At 35.4% G+C, this 13,766-nt stretch overlaps 1 protein-coding gene across 2 annotated transcripts in view; it reads left to right on the forward strand.

Moving 5' to 3' along the window:
* Stag2 (STAG2 cohesin complex component) overlaps positions 1-13,766 on the forward strand; it is a 130,810-nt gene that overhangs the window by 63,445 nt on the left and 53,599 nt on the right. For both annotated transcript variants that reach the window (XM_029473466.2, XM_029473471.2), the window contains exons 5-7: positions 5,990-6,086; positions 10,398-10,474; positions 12,556-12,760. In XM_029473466.2, coding sequence (XP_029329326.2) covers positions 5,990-6,086; positions 10,398-10,474; positions 12,556-12,760 — 379 coding nt within the window. The remainder of the gene's footprint in view (positions 1-5,989; positions 6,087-10,397; positions 10,475-12,555; positions 12,761-13,766) is intronic.

A 13,766-nucleotide genomic window follows, 5' to 3' on the forward strand; every position in this document is an offset into this window, starting at 1 on the left:
TGCTGGAAATCAGTCCCTGAACTTGATGCATGCTAAGCAAGTGCTCTATCACCGACTGAGCTGCAACTCCAGCTTTTCCTTAGCATTTTAGTTCATTTTTATTGTTACAGAATAATACTGATAGTATATAAACATCTGAAACTGATTTCTCTCTTAAGGAGACTAAAGAGTCTGGGATCAGGGTGCTGGGAGATTTCAGTGTCAGTAGGGCCTTCTTTGTAGTTCATAGATAGAGCCAACCTCCTTGCACATGTGTTTGTTTGGTGGAAGGTACAAGACAGCTCTCTGGGTTCTATTTTATAAAAACACTAATCCCATTTGTAAGGGCTTTATATACTCTAATTGTCTTCTAATGCCCTGTAGAATTTTCCTAATAGTATCAAACTGGTTGGTGCTCAGGTCCCAACTGCAGCAGTGTTGAAATGATAGAAATTGCCAGAATTTTCAGCTTACAGTCCCAGCAGAGTAGATGCTGCTTTTATTTTCCTTTAACTCTTCTGAGCCTTTGTTGACTATTTTAGGTTCTCAAATGTTTTTAGACTAGCCTAACTTTCACAGGGACCTGGGGTTTGGCCTCTAGCACCAAGAAGAGAAAGATAAGTAAAAATAAAAACCTGACCAGACCTCTGTTTCTGACTGCTCCAAGACATTTCTAGTTATCTCCCCAGGGATTGCCCTGAGGCTCTTGTTCACCTCTGGGTCACTATATGTATTTCCTCTTGTTTTCCTTTCCTAAGGCAAAATTTGATCAAGGAAATCTACTTTTTAGAAACCCCTTACGGAAAGGTCCAGCCCAGATTTCCCTATGACATAGTTTCTGTTTTTTAGCCACAGTATGTGCTCTGTTCTCAGGCCTCTATGTTTCTCTAGATGCTTGGAATAATTTCTTTATTCCAAAGCAAATAGGAGTGAGTGAATAAAAAGATGACTCTTTAAAAACCTTATTTTAAATGATATGTATGCATGTGTTTCTGTGTGTCGGTATGTGCACTTGAGTGCCCTTTGGAACTGGAGGAACAGGTAGCTGTAATCTGCCTGATGTAGATGTTAGGAACTAAACTCGGACATTTCTATAAGAACAGTGTGTATTCTTAACCTTTATTCCATCTCCTCAGTCTCTGAATGTCCCTATTTTGAAAAGTACTCTTAGGTACTGACTTCTCCTTTTCAATCAGACTTTTATTCTTACCTTACTTTTAACATTTCATTAGCACATTACAATATCATGTTATTGTAATGTGTGCGTATCTGATTCTGATTTATCCTCTTTCATTTATTTGAGAGAGAACATGCAGCTTAGCTGGCATAAAATTAGTGACTTTCTTTCTTTAGCCACCTGAGTGCTGGTATTTAGAGGCTTAGGCCTCCATACACAATTCTGAATCCTTCTTAGTATGTTATTTGATTAGAAAATTTAGCTATTTGTGATGGCACACAGTTATAATCTTAGCCCCCGAGGAACTATGTCTAAGAGATCTTTTGTTCTAAGCCAAGTTGGGCTGCATAATGAATTCCAACTCAGCCTGGGGTACATAGTGAGGAGGTACTTTTTGAACCACTTTTAGTGTAACAGCCTGCATTTTTTATTTTACATTTTTTTTAATTGTGAAAAACTTATGTTCCTATTGTAAGTTGTACTTCATTTTTAAGAGTTACTTTTTATTACTTTGTGATTATCTTTTAAAATTTCATTAGTTTTTTTAATTTATATTGTTTAGTGAACCCTTATTCTTGCTAATAATGTACTGCTTACTGGTAGAAACACTCTTAGAATTCAGGCAGAATATATAGGGAAGATGTTGCTTTGTTAGTTTTGTTAGTACTTATTGAACACTATTAACACAGCTGTCCTAAATCTTTACTCATGCATGGGACATGGTCTCTGGGAACTCAGAGTCTGAAGACAGCCAGAACTTTATCTATAAATACCCTTTTTCATGTGACTTGGGCTTTTTACAGTATATTGTCTGAGTTTGGAGTCTTAAGTGGAATCCTATCTCCTAGCAATCCAAGAAAACAGTTCAGCCATGTGGATTCCTCTGACCTAATTTTGGACATAATCTTGGAACTCTGTTGTAAGGAAATGAGGCATAGCCCCCTGCCCCCCATACCCACACACCTGATATTCCAGAATAGATTTTAAAGACTTGGGAACCAAGCTTCTAATGATCATAGCTGTATAATATATTCTTTCTTTCATTAATCATTCTGGAAAAATGTGCCAATTGTGTTGGTTAACATATATAAGCTGTTATATGAAAATGACTTAAATATAGGCCTATTACTGCAATAAATACCCGAAATGATTAACATAAAAGGAGGGAAACTTAATTTGAACTAATTTTTAAAGTTTTGATCTGTGCTTAATTGTCATCCCTCCTCTTCTTGGGGCCAAGATTATGTCTTATGCAGTGGTGAGGAGAACAGATGATGATCATAGCATACAGAAGACAGAGGAAGATACTGCTGTATCTGCTGTTGCCTAATTTCCTTGGAGCATGTGCCTCTAACTGCCTATTAGGTCCTATTAGGTCCTATGAGGTCCCCAAATGTTAAAGTTTCTACCACCCTCCAATAAGTCCAATATGAAGACTAAGCCTTTAACATTTAACGCATGAACCTTTGTATGGGAAGTAAACATTCCTGATCCACATTATAGAAGAAAAATATTTAAGGTTTAATTTCAGTGGTTTTTAGATGTATACAGAAATGTAAAGCTTTCATTATAATTTAGTGTTAGAGCATTTTCAATCTCCCAGAAAGAAAGTCATAATAATAACTTTATCCTTTCCCAGATCTAGGGTACTGCTAATCTACTTTGTATATCTTCACTTGTTCTGGACAGATTATATAAATGGAATCTAGAGCCTAAGGTTCCTTATGAGTAATTTCTGTTATTTAGCATAACTCTATAAGGTCTATTCATGTTGTGGCATGTATTGTGACTATTCCTTTTGGTTGATCTGAACAGTCACTATTTTGTTATATATTCATATACATTTAGTTTGTCACAACTTCTACTTTAAAGTGCTGTGTGAGTGTTTGCTTAGACATATGTTTTAATTTCTCTTGAGTAATATATACCTGAGTGTCAAATCACAGTGTCATATGATAACTCTATATTTAACTTTTTGAGGAGTTGCCAAAATATTTTTCCAAAGTGACTACCATTTCATATTTGTAGTAGCAGTGGCTTAGTGTTTCATCTTTTCATAGCTTTGCCAATGCTTGTTACTGTAATTTTAAAAACTACAATCATTTTAGTAGGTAAGAAGTGGTATTTTTCTATTTTCTTTTAAAATTTTTATTCTGTATTAAACATCTTTTCGTGTGTTTATTGTCCATTTTTATTGCCTTTACAGAACTCTATATGTTTAGTTGTCTTCTGTCTCCATCCTTCCATCCACCTCTGTATGTGTTGTCTGATACAAGTGCACCACATGCATACCTAGTGCCAGCTAAGGTTAGAAAAGGACATTGGATTCCTGGAGTTATAGACCCTGTGGGTGCTAGGAACCAAACCCACATCCTCTGCAAGAGCTGTTTAACCTCTGAGCCATCTCTCTAGGCTTTATCCTGTCTTTTAAAAAAATTACTTAGTAGTGAATTTTTTATTACATATTTTGTATACAAATACCTTGTCAGATATGTGATTTTAAAATACTGCCCCCCTTTCTGTGGATTATCTTTCGCTTTCTTGATACAGCCTTTGAAATATACACATTTTTCAATTTGAATAAGTCATGTTCAATTTTCTTGTGTTTATACCTTCATAGTGGTCTATTGTTACCTTTTCTTCTAGGAATTTTTTTGGTTTTGCTTCTTTTTAAAGGTATCCAATCTATTTGAGTTTAATAGTATAAGTAGGACAAAACAGTGTCCAACCTGATTTATCCAGTTTTCCCTGGGTCATCTGTTGGCCCACCTCCCAAATTTAATTGTCTCAGGATCTTTGATGAAAATGTTATGACTATGAGTATTTAGAGTTTATTTCTGGGGAATACATGTTACTGCATGAATTATATTTTCCACTGTTCTCTTTGTAGTAGGTGTGAAATCATGAAGCATGAGTCTACCATATTTTTTCTTTTTTTATGTATCTGTGTGCATACACACGTTTTCATATTTGTATAGGTGCACATATATTCTTTTATATCTCATTGATTCTGGCTTTTACCTCATATGCGTGTATATGTATGTGTGAATACCTTTTTATTTTATTTAAATTTAGTGGAATTCAGTGTGGCATTTCAACATTTATGTGGCATGTTCTATTCAAATCTTGCTTCTCTTTATCTACCTTCTCCCAGTCATTCTTTTTAAACATGTTTGATCCTGTTTGTGCATTTAAAATTCCCAACCCTTTAATGCTGTCAACATCCTATACCCCACACCCACCCCCATGTGCATTTCTTCAGCAGTGACAGTTCAGTTCATGAACACTCTAGTCCATGGGTTGATTCAAGTTCATAGAGGCAGGTGAGCAATGTTATAAATACACTACTTGCTAGAGATAAAAGGAATACAACACTTGGTCTTTGCCTAAGTATGCACATCACACTATTTACCCTACCTTTCTAGGCAGCTCTATTTAAAATGTTTTCTTTTAAATAAAAATAATGGCACCTAATAATATATCTACCTTTGCCAAATGCTGCATGCCAACATGCTATAACATGCACATTGCCTCTCCAGACTGCCTTTGGCAACATTCAAGGTGTTTTTATCCTTCTGAGTGTTAGTCTTGCTTTCTGGCATCACTGACCAGCACCAAGGCTTCTTGGGTCCATCTATGTAGCACCATTATGATGCTTGCAACTGGAGATCTTACTTGTAAAATTCAACCAGCATATTTGTAGCATCAATCCCCTCAAAATTACACTTACCTACCAAGAAAGCACTGTTTAAGTCAGGATCAAAGACCCACAAAGGACCTGTGGAGGAGGTCTCAAACGTGTGCCTCCAGGTTTGGTGTTTCACTAGAAAGCACTTGAGCAAGGTTATTATGTGAGGGTAGTTGCTCAAAGCTGTTATCCACACAGCAGCCATTTGCAGAAACTAGCTAAAGCCTCTTTTCATGGCTTTGGCCATGCTTCCCTGAATGCTCCTGGGTGTTTACTTTCTTAAACAGAAAATTTAAGGATGGTGCATTTCCTAGGATATTCTTAATGTCACAGAGAAACAAATACACTTTATAACGTTAAATATTTAGACTTTTTTTTTTCTAGGGAGGGTGGTTCAAGACAGGGTTTCTCTGTAAACTTTGGCTATTCTGAAAATCACTCTGTAGACCAGGTTGGCCTCAAACTCACTGAGATCAGCCTGTCTTTGTCTATCAGGTGCTGTGAATAAAGCTGTGTACTACCACTGCCTGGCAATTTTTCAATTTTTAAAAATGTGTGTTTTTGTGTTTGCACATGAGTATTCACACAACTATGTACCTGTCATGCTAAAAACATAAGATACTGGTGTGACACTTGTGAAGAGAAATCTTTGTTCTTAGAAAATTCGAGGGTAATATACTTTCTAGGATATTTTTGTCTTCAAGACATAATTATAGAGTATAGACTAGAGTGCTGTAATATAGTTTGTGGTTTCAGAAATTTTTAACTGTTTAAAAGTTTGTGTATCTATGGGTGTGTTTGCACATGAGTGTATGTCATGTCTTTCCTGTGGTAGTCATTTTATAACTTGTGGGGGCTGGGACTCTTTCCTTAATGTTATTTGGGTCTTAGGAATTGAACTCAGAACTTCAAATTGGGCACCAAGGACCATTATCTCATTGTTGCAGATTTCTTTTAAAAGAATGAATAAATAGATGATTGTTTTGTGTTTTTAGATTTAGTTCTTTAAAATTAAGATCAAACATTCAGTTTAAAAATATTAATACCTGTATTAATATGGTACTACAGATTATCAAATTCTACTACTTTCATTAGAATTGCTTCATAGACAATGATTAAAAGGACTGATTTTCCTTCCATTCTAGTCGGTGGTAGATGACTGGATCGAGTCCTACAAGCACGACCGGGACATAGCGCTTCTTGACCTTATCAATTTCTTTATTCAGTGCTCAGGCTGCAAAGGTAAAATATATTTATTTTACAATTGTAAGCTCTCAAATAGCCACTGCTTCAAGAAATGTTATCCCTTCTCATAAAAAATAATGTTAAGGTAGTGAATTATTTATATTATATCTGTGCAAAATGTATAAGGAGAAAAGCAAAGAACAAAGCAAGAGAGAGAAAGACTGTTAACAAAGGTATATTCACTGTGGAATTTATCTAAAAACTTAGCAATTTGTAATGTTTATGGTATTTTATTAGATTTTCTAATTTTTATATCTGGTTTAGGATAAAGAAATGGAATAAAAGGGGTGAAGGTAAATAATGAAGAGATAGTTTCAGATGTTATGACATTGAATAATAGAGTGTAGGGGTTAAAACTCATGAATAGCAGTCTGTAGTGAAATTGCTCTTTATCTTAGGTTTCAAATTGTATGGTGTTCTTACTTTGAAAATATTTTGAAATATTTTGAAATAGTGACTGTCTTAGTCAGGGTTTCTATTCCTGCACAAACATCATGACCAAAAAGCAAGTTGTGGAGGAAAGGGTTTATTTGGCTTACAATTCCATGCTGCTGTTCATCACCAAGGAAGTCAGGACTGGAACTCAAGCAGGACAGAAAGCAGGAGCTGATGCAGAGGCATGGAGGGATGTTCTTTACTGGCTTGCCTCCCCTGGCTTGCTCAGCCTTCTCTCTTATAGAACCCAAGACTACCAGCCCAGAGATGGCACCATCCACAAGGGGCCTTTCCCCCTTGATCACTAATTGAGAAAATGCCTTACAGCTGGATCTCGTGGAGGCATTTCCCCAACTGAAGCTCCTTTCTCTGTGATAACTCCAGCTGTGTCAAGTTGACACAAAACTAGCCAGTACAGTGAGGAAAGAACAAAACTCTTTAGGACAGACTTAGCAACTCAAAAGAATTATGTAAATTGGTATTTGATACATACAGTCTCATTTGGATCAGTAAGTGAGTCAAGATCATGGGCAGCTTCAGCTTTCTCCTTTGTCTCTGACACTCACATTATTACAGGCACCTAGGTAGAAATAGTTTTGTATTTTTAGGGGGTATTACATTTTTAATGAGAATATCACCAGAACTATGAGGATTGGAAATCTGAAGGGAAAGACAGGCTTAAAATATAATTAAAAGTTGTCTTTTAAAAAATGAGTCATTTAAATGTGGGAAAAATGTAAGAAATTAGTTACTTTAAATTCTACAAGATCTCTTTAAAAATAGTAATTTTAGTTGAGAAACAGCATTTTTATTTGTGGTTGATTAAAGCATTCCATGTGTCTACATAATAAATCTTAGTTGTTATGGTTAAAATAAAGTTAACTCTCTAAGCCTATGATCTTTATATTGCCATTGATTTGGTTAGTTTTAAGAAAAAAAAGTTTTTTGAGATGAAGTCTGTTTAGATTGGCATCACACTTTGCTCAAATCTTCTTCTTATCTCTGATTCCTGGTTAAGATGAACTCCAGGCTTACACAGGAACAGTCTGGAGAAATGTAAAATCATGTCTTAACAGAGTGGAGAGTGCTGCTTAGTTTCCTTGATTTAGCTAAAGTGAAAATAGCTGCCATCTTTTTAGTATTTTACCTGCTTTAGTCTAGTTTGAAAACTTTGTGGTTAAGTTCAAAGTGTTCTTCCTTTATTGGATTCATCCTTTGTCTGGTGTTGCTTTGTTTTATGGTGAATAAAGTCTTGCTCAATGAACTATTTGCTGGAAACCAGAGTTTAAAACTTTGATGTATTGAAAGCTTTCTCATATCTATTTGGGTATTGATGTATTTGTTTTATGTGTACTCAATTTCTATATTTTCAGAATTTATTCCTTAACAGATAAAATTATTTTGGTAGGATTCATTTGGAAATGCGTTAGAAGTTTCTCTGTGTGTAGTCGTTTAGTTTATCTGTTGTTGTAGCTGTAGTGTCTACATCTATTTCATTTTGCTGCAATGTGATCACCTCTGCAGTTGTTCACTCGGTTAGGGATCATTGTCTGGGCTGAGAGCTACTCCAGGATGCCCTGTCTTACTCTTGTAACTCCAGGTTTGCTTGTTTTCTCTTTTCTGGTCACCTGTTTACCAGTTTTTAGCACTTTCACTTCTTATCTTACACATCCTCCGACTGTTGGCTGTGGCCTAGTGATCTTATGGTGGCTTTATTCCTAAGGATTCAGGGTCCGGAGTTATTGGAATCTCTACTTCTGCCCCCCCACCTTTGTTGCTTATTTTGGGGTTGCTGGCTATCATGTTGTTTGTTTGTGAGGAGGGGAGGATCTTATGAAATGGGGATTGGCATTACTATTTGTCAGAGAATTTACTATGTTCTACTTTTTTTAAAAATTAGGTATTTTCTTCATTTACATTTCAAATGCTATCCAGTAAGTCCTCTCTATATTCTCCCCGCCTGTGTTCTACTATGATTTATTCCCTTTCCTTCTCCTCTTCAAATTTTAGGTGTCAAATGTATAACATTATAACCTATTTTATCACATCTTTGAGAATTCCATAAAATTTGTTTTGGTCATAATTACATCCACCAATTCTTCCCACATCTATCCTCTCTTTCCTACCCACCCAACTTATTAGCCCTTCTGACCCCCTTCTATTGAAATGCACTAAAGTTAAGTCGTGCTGTCAAAATGTTCTTGGATCTGTGGCTTTCTCCTGGAACATGGTCAGCTTGCTAAGGGCTGCACTCTTAGAGAAAAGCAGTTTTCCGTTTCCCAGGTTTTGTACTGTCTCAGTCACTGTGAGCACATATATGTGCAGCTGCTCTGCTATGTTCAGAAATCATGTTTTCTTGTACTTACTCACCATCTCTGTTTCTTATGTTCTTTCTGCCCCATCTTCCACATTGTCAGCCAAATCTTGGGAGGAGGAGGGAGATCAGAATATAGGTTCAGTTCGGAGCTTAGAATTCTGTAGTCTCTTACTCTCTGTACCTTGACTGGTAGTTTTATGTTTTGATCACCATCTGTAAATAATTAATCTGTGGGTATGATGAGAAGTCATTCAGAATTACTTTAATATTATGTCCATTTAGCAGAATGATAGTAGTAGCTTCTCTGCTAAGGAAGGTCTACGCCTCATGTAGTCATCAATTCTTCGTCTGATAATGATGCCAGTTATTGCTTACATCTTCTAGATGGTAGGATTGATGAGTATTTTCTTCCATTGGTAGTGCACCTAGCACCTTGTAGCACTCTGAAAACTCGTCAATTGGGACGAATTTTCCAGGTCTGACCATAGTGGAATAAAGGATTAGAAGGAAATAATGGGTGAAAAGTGGGTTATATGGGTCAGGAAGGGGAGGGCAGGGAATACACGGAAGAATATATATAATACTAAAGGCCTTTGGAAAAAAATAATGGAAATCTTCTGAATTTTACTTCTATACACACATAGCTTGAGAGAGCTAGGGGTGGGGGAGGCTCACATGTTCTCGCCCATGTACATAAAAAGAGTTAAAATGGAGATACACAGACTACACAGGATAAGAAAGACAAAGGAATGGGTTCTTTTGTTGTTGGTAAGTAGCACTTGTCATCCACAGGATTATATGTGGCAGTGCTCCTGGTTACCTTCTAGAACTTGATAGTGGGACCCTTTTACTGGAGATAGCTTTACAAATTTTTAATATCCCCTAGCTTATTGGACCTATAACTTGCTCCTGACATCTATAGTCTGATTAGAGGATGTCAGTGTGTAGTTGTTTTGTGCATAGTATTGTCCACTAAAGGGGCATGGTAAAGAGACCAGTGCTTGTTACGTTTCCTGGTCTTCACATTCATCCTCAAATTTTCGAATGTTACCCTTGATTGTTTATTGTTAAGAGGTAAAACATATATAGTTATTCTTTTATAGATACCAGATGTCGTATCTGGATATTTAAAACATTTTTAAAAGTGCTTATATCACTTGTAGAAGTTTTTCTTGTACTTATTGTCCAAACAGTGATACACTGTAACAACCATAGCTTTAACACTGTATTAGGCAGTATAAATAATCCAAAAGCCAGGATCCTATGCATAGATTATATCCAGATATGACAATGATTTTAAATCAGTACCCCAAAATTGTAGCATCTTATTCCCCATGAATACAGAGAGACAGTTGCATCACACTGCTATCATAGTATGAGTAAAGTAAGATGTGTAGTAATTGATCATGCTTAGAAGAACCGTGGCTATTAGCAGTGTGAGGTTAAGAAATATGCTTTTATTGTGAATGTAGACTTACTAGATATGATATTATACATTTTCTGTTCTTTTCATTATAGTACTTCATATATTAACCTTTGATACTTGGAAATTTCAGGAGTCGTCACAGCAGAGATGTTCAGACATATGCAGAACTCTGAGATAATTCGAAAAATGACAGAAGAATTTGACGAGGTAACATTCTAAATGTTTTAATAGTTCATGTCAATCATGGCTTAGTGCTCATATTTTTTTACTTACTAATATTGTAGATGTTGTTTATGGTACTAAGTGATAGCTATGCAATCTCAGGTAAGTTGTCTTAGCATCAGTGTCATTACATTAATCTGTAAGTTGGTATAATAAGTTTTGTTAGAAGGTTGCTGTGAAAGTGACATTTTAAGACACTAGAGAGTCAATAGGCAATAGTCAATATCTGGTGTCAAAAAGTAAGTAATTTATGAAAATTGCATAGCATTTTAAAATTTTATGCACATTGTAAGAAGTTAATCACTATCATTATAAATATAAAAATCTGAGTACATAATTGAGAATATAACATTCTGTGGTACTGGAAAAGATTTGTTCAATTTGAGGAACTAGGCAGTTTAGATAAAGAATTGTATAGATTATTACATAAAACATAATTCAACTGTAAGAACGAAAAAAAGAGTATATGTTAAAGTTGATTACCACAGTGATATTATTTGGAATATTTTATTGGTAGCTTTACTAACGTGAAATTTTCTTCAGGATACAAATTTGGGTTTGTTTTATCATAGTTGTACTCTAGCTCCAGGAGTTTTACACTTCTAAAACAACTTGAATTTTCAAGTAGAAACTCTTGTCTCACTTGTTTTATTTGTTCATTTGTTCTTACCCTGTCTAATGAAAAAGCTTTCAGCTATCATTCTAAGAGACAGATGAGCTGTTAAAGGGTTTTGATGCCACTAAGTGCTATTCATCAGTCCCTTAGTAGAAGGAAGGTATTTATGAGCAGTGGTATTTTTTTAACCTTTCAGTAGTAAATGTTTAAGTGAGATGAGAGCCTTACTAAAAGAAAACAAGGCTTTGGGTTAATCATATTGAAACAATGATAAAACCAAAGCAAACCAATTTGTTCACAACTATATTTCAGTATAGTATAGTCAAATTTACCAATCAGTAGCTCAGTGTCAGAAGTGTGCATTTAACTTGGTCTAGACCCTGCATTTAGTTCCCCTTGGTTCAGGAAGTAACTGGAAGGGAATCTTTTTATGGTGAATACTAGGTCCTTAGTCTCAAGCACAGAACTTGTATATATCATGAATATAAAAATAATTATGTTAAATGTTGAAAAGTTTACTACAGTTATCAAATTGATTTTAAATTATATTTTGTATGTCTTGCCAGAGACCCTTTAAGAATTTTTTATATACTATTCTGTTTTAAGTATTTATTTAAATATATCTATGATGGAAGTGTATATGCATGTATTCATGCATGTATGCATACCTGCCTTGGGTGGAACCTAGGGCCTTATTCTTGGCATGTGCTCTACTACTAAGCTGAGCCCTCAGCCTAAGACTTCTTTTCATGATACATTGAGGATACCAGTTTACATTGAGAATGACAAATGCCCCCAGTTTTGTATAAAGAAAATCTCGATTGCTGGCCTTTAAGACTGTAGTAGCTCTATTTCATTTATTTAATTCTGTTTTATTATTTGGTGCTTGGGATCAGATTTAAGCCCTCACTCATGCTGGCAAGTATTCTACTACTGAGCTGTCTATCAGCTTTGCATTTGTTAAATTATTTGATTATTTATGCCCGTTATCCATCTGGTTTCCTGAAACTAATAAAAATTTTAAATGTCTTTTGCTCTATGTATTATTCTATGTAACTGGCTGAGAATGCAATTTTGTTTTTTTGAATCTGAAGAAATAATTTTGGTTTCTTTTTGTTGGAAAGAAATTTAGTAGGTATATTTGTGCTTTTCAGAATCTTTTCGACTTTGATGAGGGAAAACTTAATATTTTCACCTCAGTAATTGATATTTAATTTCATTGATTAAAGTGAAGTTCATTAAAATGCCTACTTTGATCTTAAATAAAAGGGCAGTGTTCAAAGAGGTACACATCTATCTTTGCATGTTCTTTTGCTTTCTTTGAGAATTTATTGTCAAAAAGAAGGTATGATACAGTAGTATTTTCATGGTTTTGCCTAGAGTTTATTAAAAGCAAATGAAGTAAGTCATGAGCTTGAAATGAATTGCTGTATACACATTTTTATTTTAGGATAGTGGGGATTACCCACTTACCATGGCTGGTCCTCAGTGGAAGAAGTTCAAGTCCAGCTTCTGTGAGTTCATTGGTGTGTTAGTACGGCAATGTCAATACAGTATCATATATGATGAGTACATGATGGATACTGTCATTTCACTTCTTACTGGATTGTCTGACTCCCAAGTCAGAGCATTTCGACATACAAGCACCCTGGCAGGTTAGTATTTTGAAATGTTTTCTGGACATTCTTTTCAGTTAGAGGCAAGAAGGATTACAATCAAAGGAAGAAACAAGTAGTAATAATATGAACTTTTTTTCTTTTAAGTATTTTTGTGATAGCACCTCAATGTGTAGTTCTGACTGGCAGACTATGCTGGCCTTGAACTCATAAACATCTATCTACCTCTGCATCCTGAGTGGTGCTTTTTTTCCCCCCTTAAATATAGTGACCAGTAAGCTAATAATTGCTCTCTGCAGCTCATTGTTTACCTTTGGGAATTGATTGGTACTTTCTCAGGCTGTTAAATAGTTTACGCAAGCGTAGTAGCCAGAAATAAAGGTGCGCATCTGCTTTGTTATATCACACAGTGGCAGGTGTTTTGAAGTGTAGTAATGAAAGGACAGAATTTTCAGATATTTGGATTAATCATTAATGATTAATGTATTCAAAAGTCTACCCAAAAGTAGTCTGACTGTCCCAAGTTCAGTAACAAAAGATTCTAGAGGACATTTCCTGAAGATGCCTTTTGTTAATTACCTTTTCATTGTGTGTGCAGGAAAACTAAAAGTGAATGCTTATGAAACATTTTAACCCAAAATAATTTGATGAGGCTGTTAAAGTTGGGTATGGTGGTTTGTGTTTATAATCTCTGGACTCAGAGGCTTATGCAGGAGGGTTACCATGAGTTAGAGGTCAGCATGGTCAACAGTGTGAGGCCCTGTCTCAAAAGTTCTTTTGAAAATAGTATTTGGTCTTCCTACTTTAGGCAGATGGATAGTAAATCAGGCATAAACTGTAATTTACTTAGAAGATGAATCACAATCTCTAGAAATCAATGTAGGAAACACTTTATTCTATATATATTTATGTTTGTACACTATGTGTGTGCCTATTGCTTGGGGCAGGCAGAAGAGGTTTTTGATTTCCTAAAACAGGCGTTAAAGATGGCTGTAAGATGTCATATGGGTGCTGAGAATTGAACTTGGGTCCTCTGGAAGAACAG

This window comes from Mus caroli, unplaced genomic scaffold (genome assembly GCF_978045245.1).
Source record: "Mus caroli unplaced genomic scaffold, Mus_caroli_1 scaffold_5, whole genome shotgun sequence".
Classification (NCBI taxonomy): domain Eukaryota; kingdom Metazoa; phylum Chordata; class Mammalia; order Rodentia; family Muridae; genus Mus; species Mus caroli.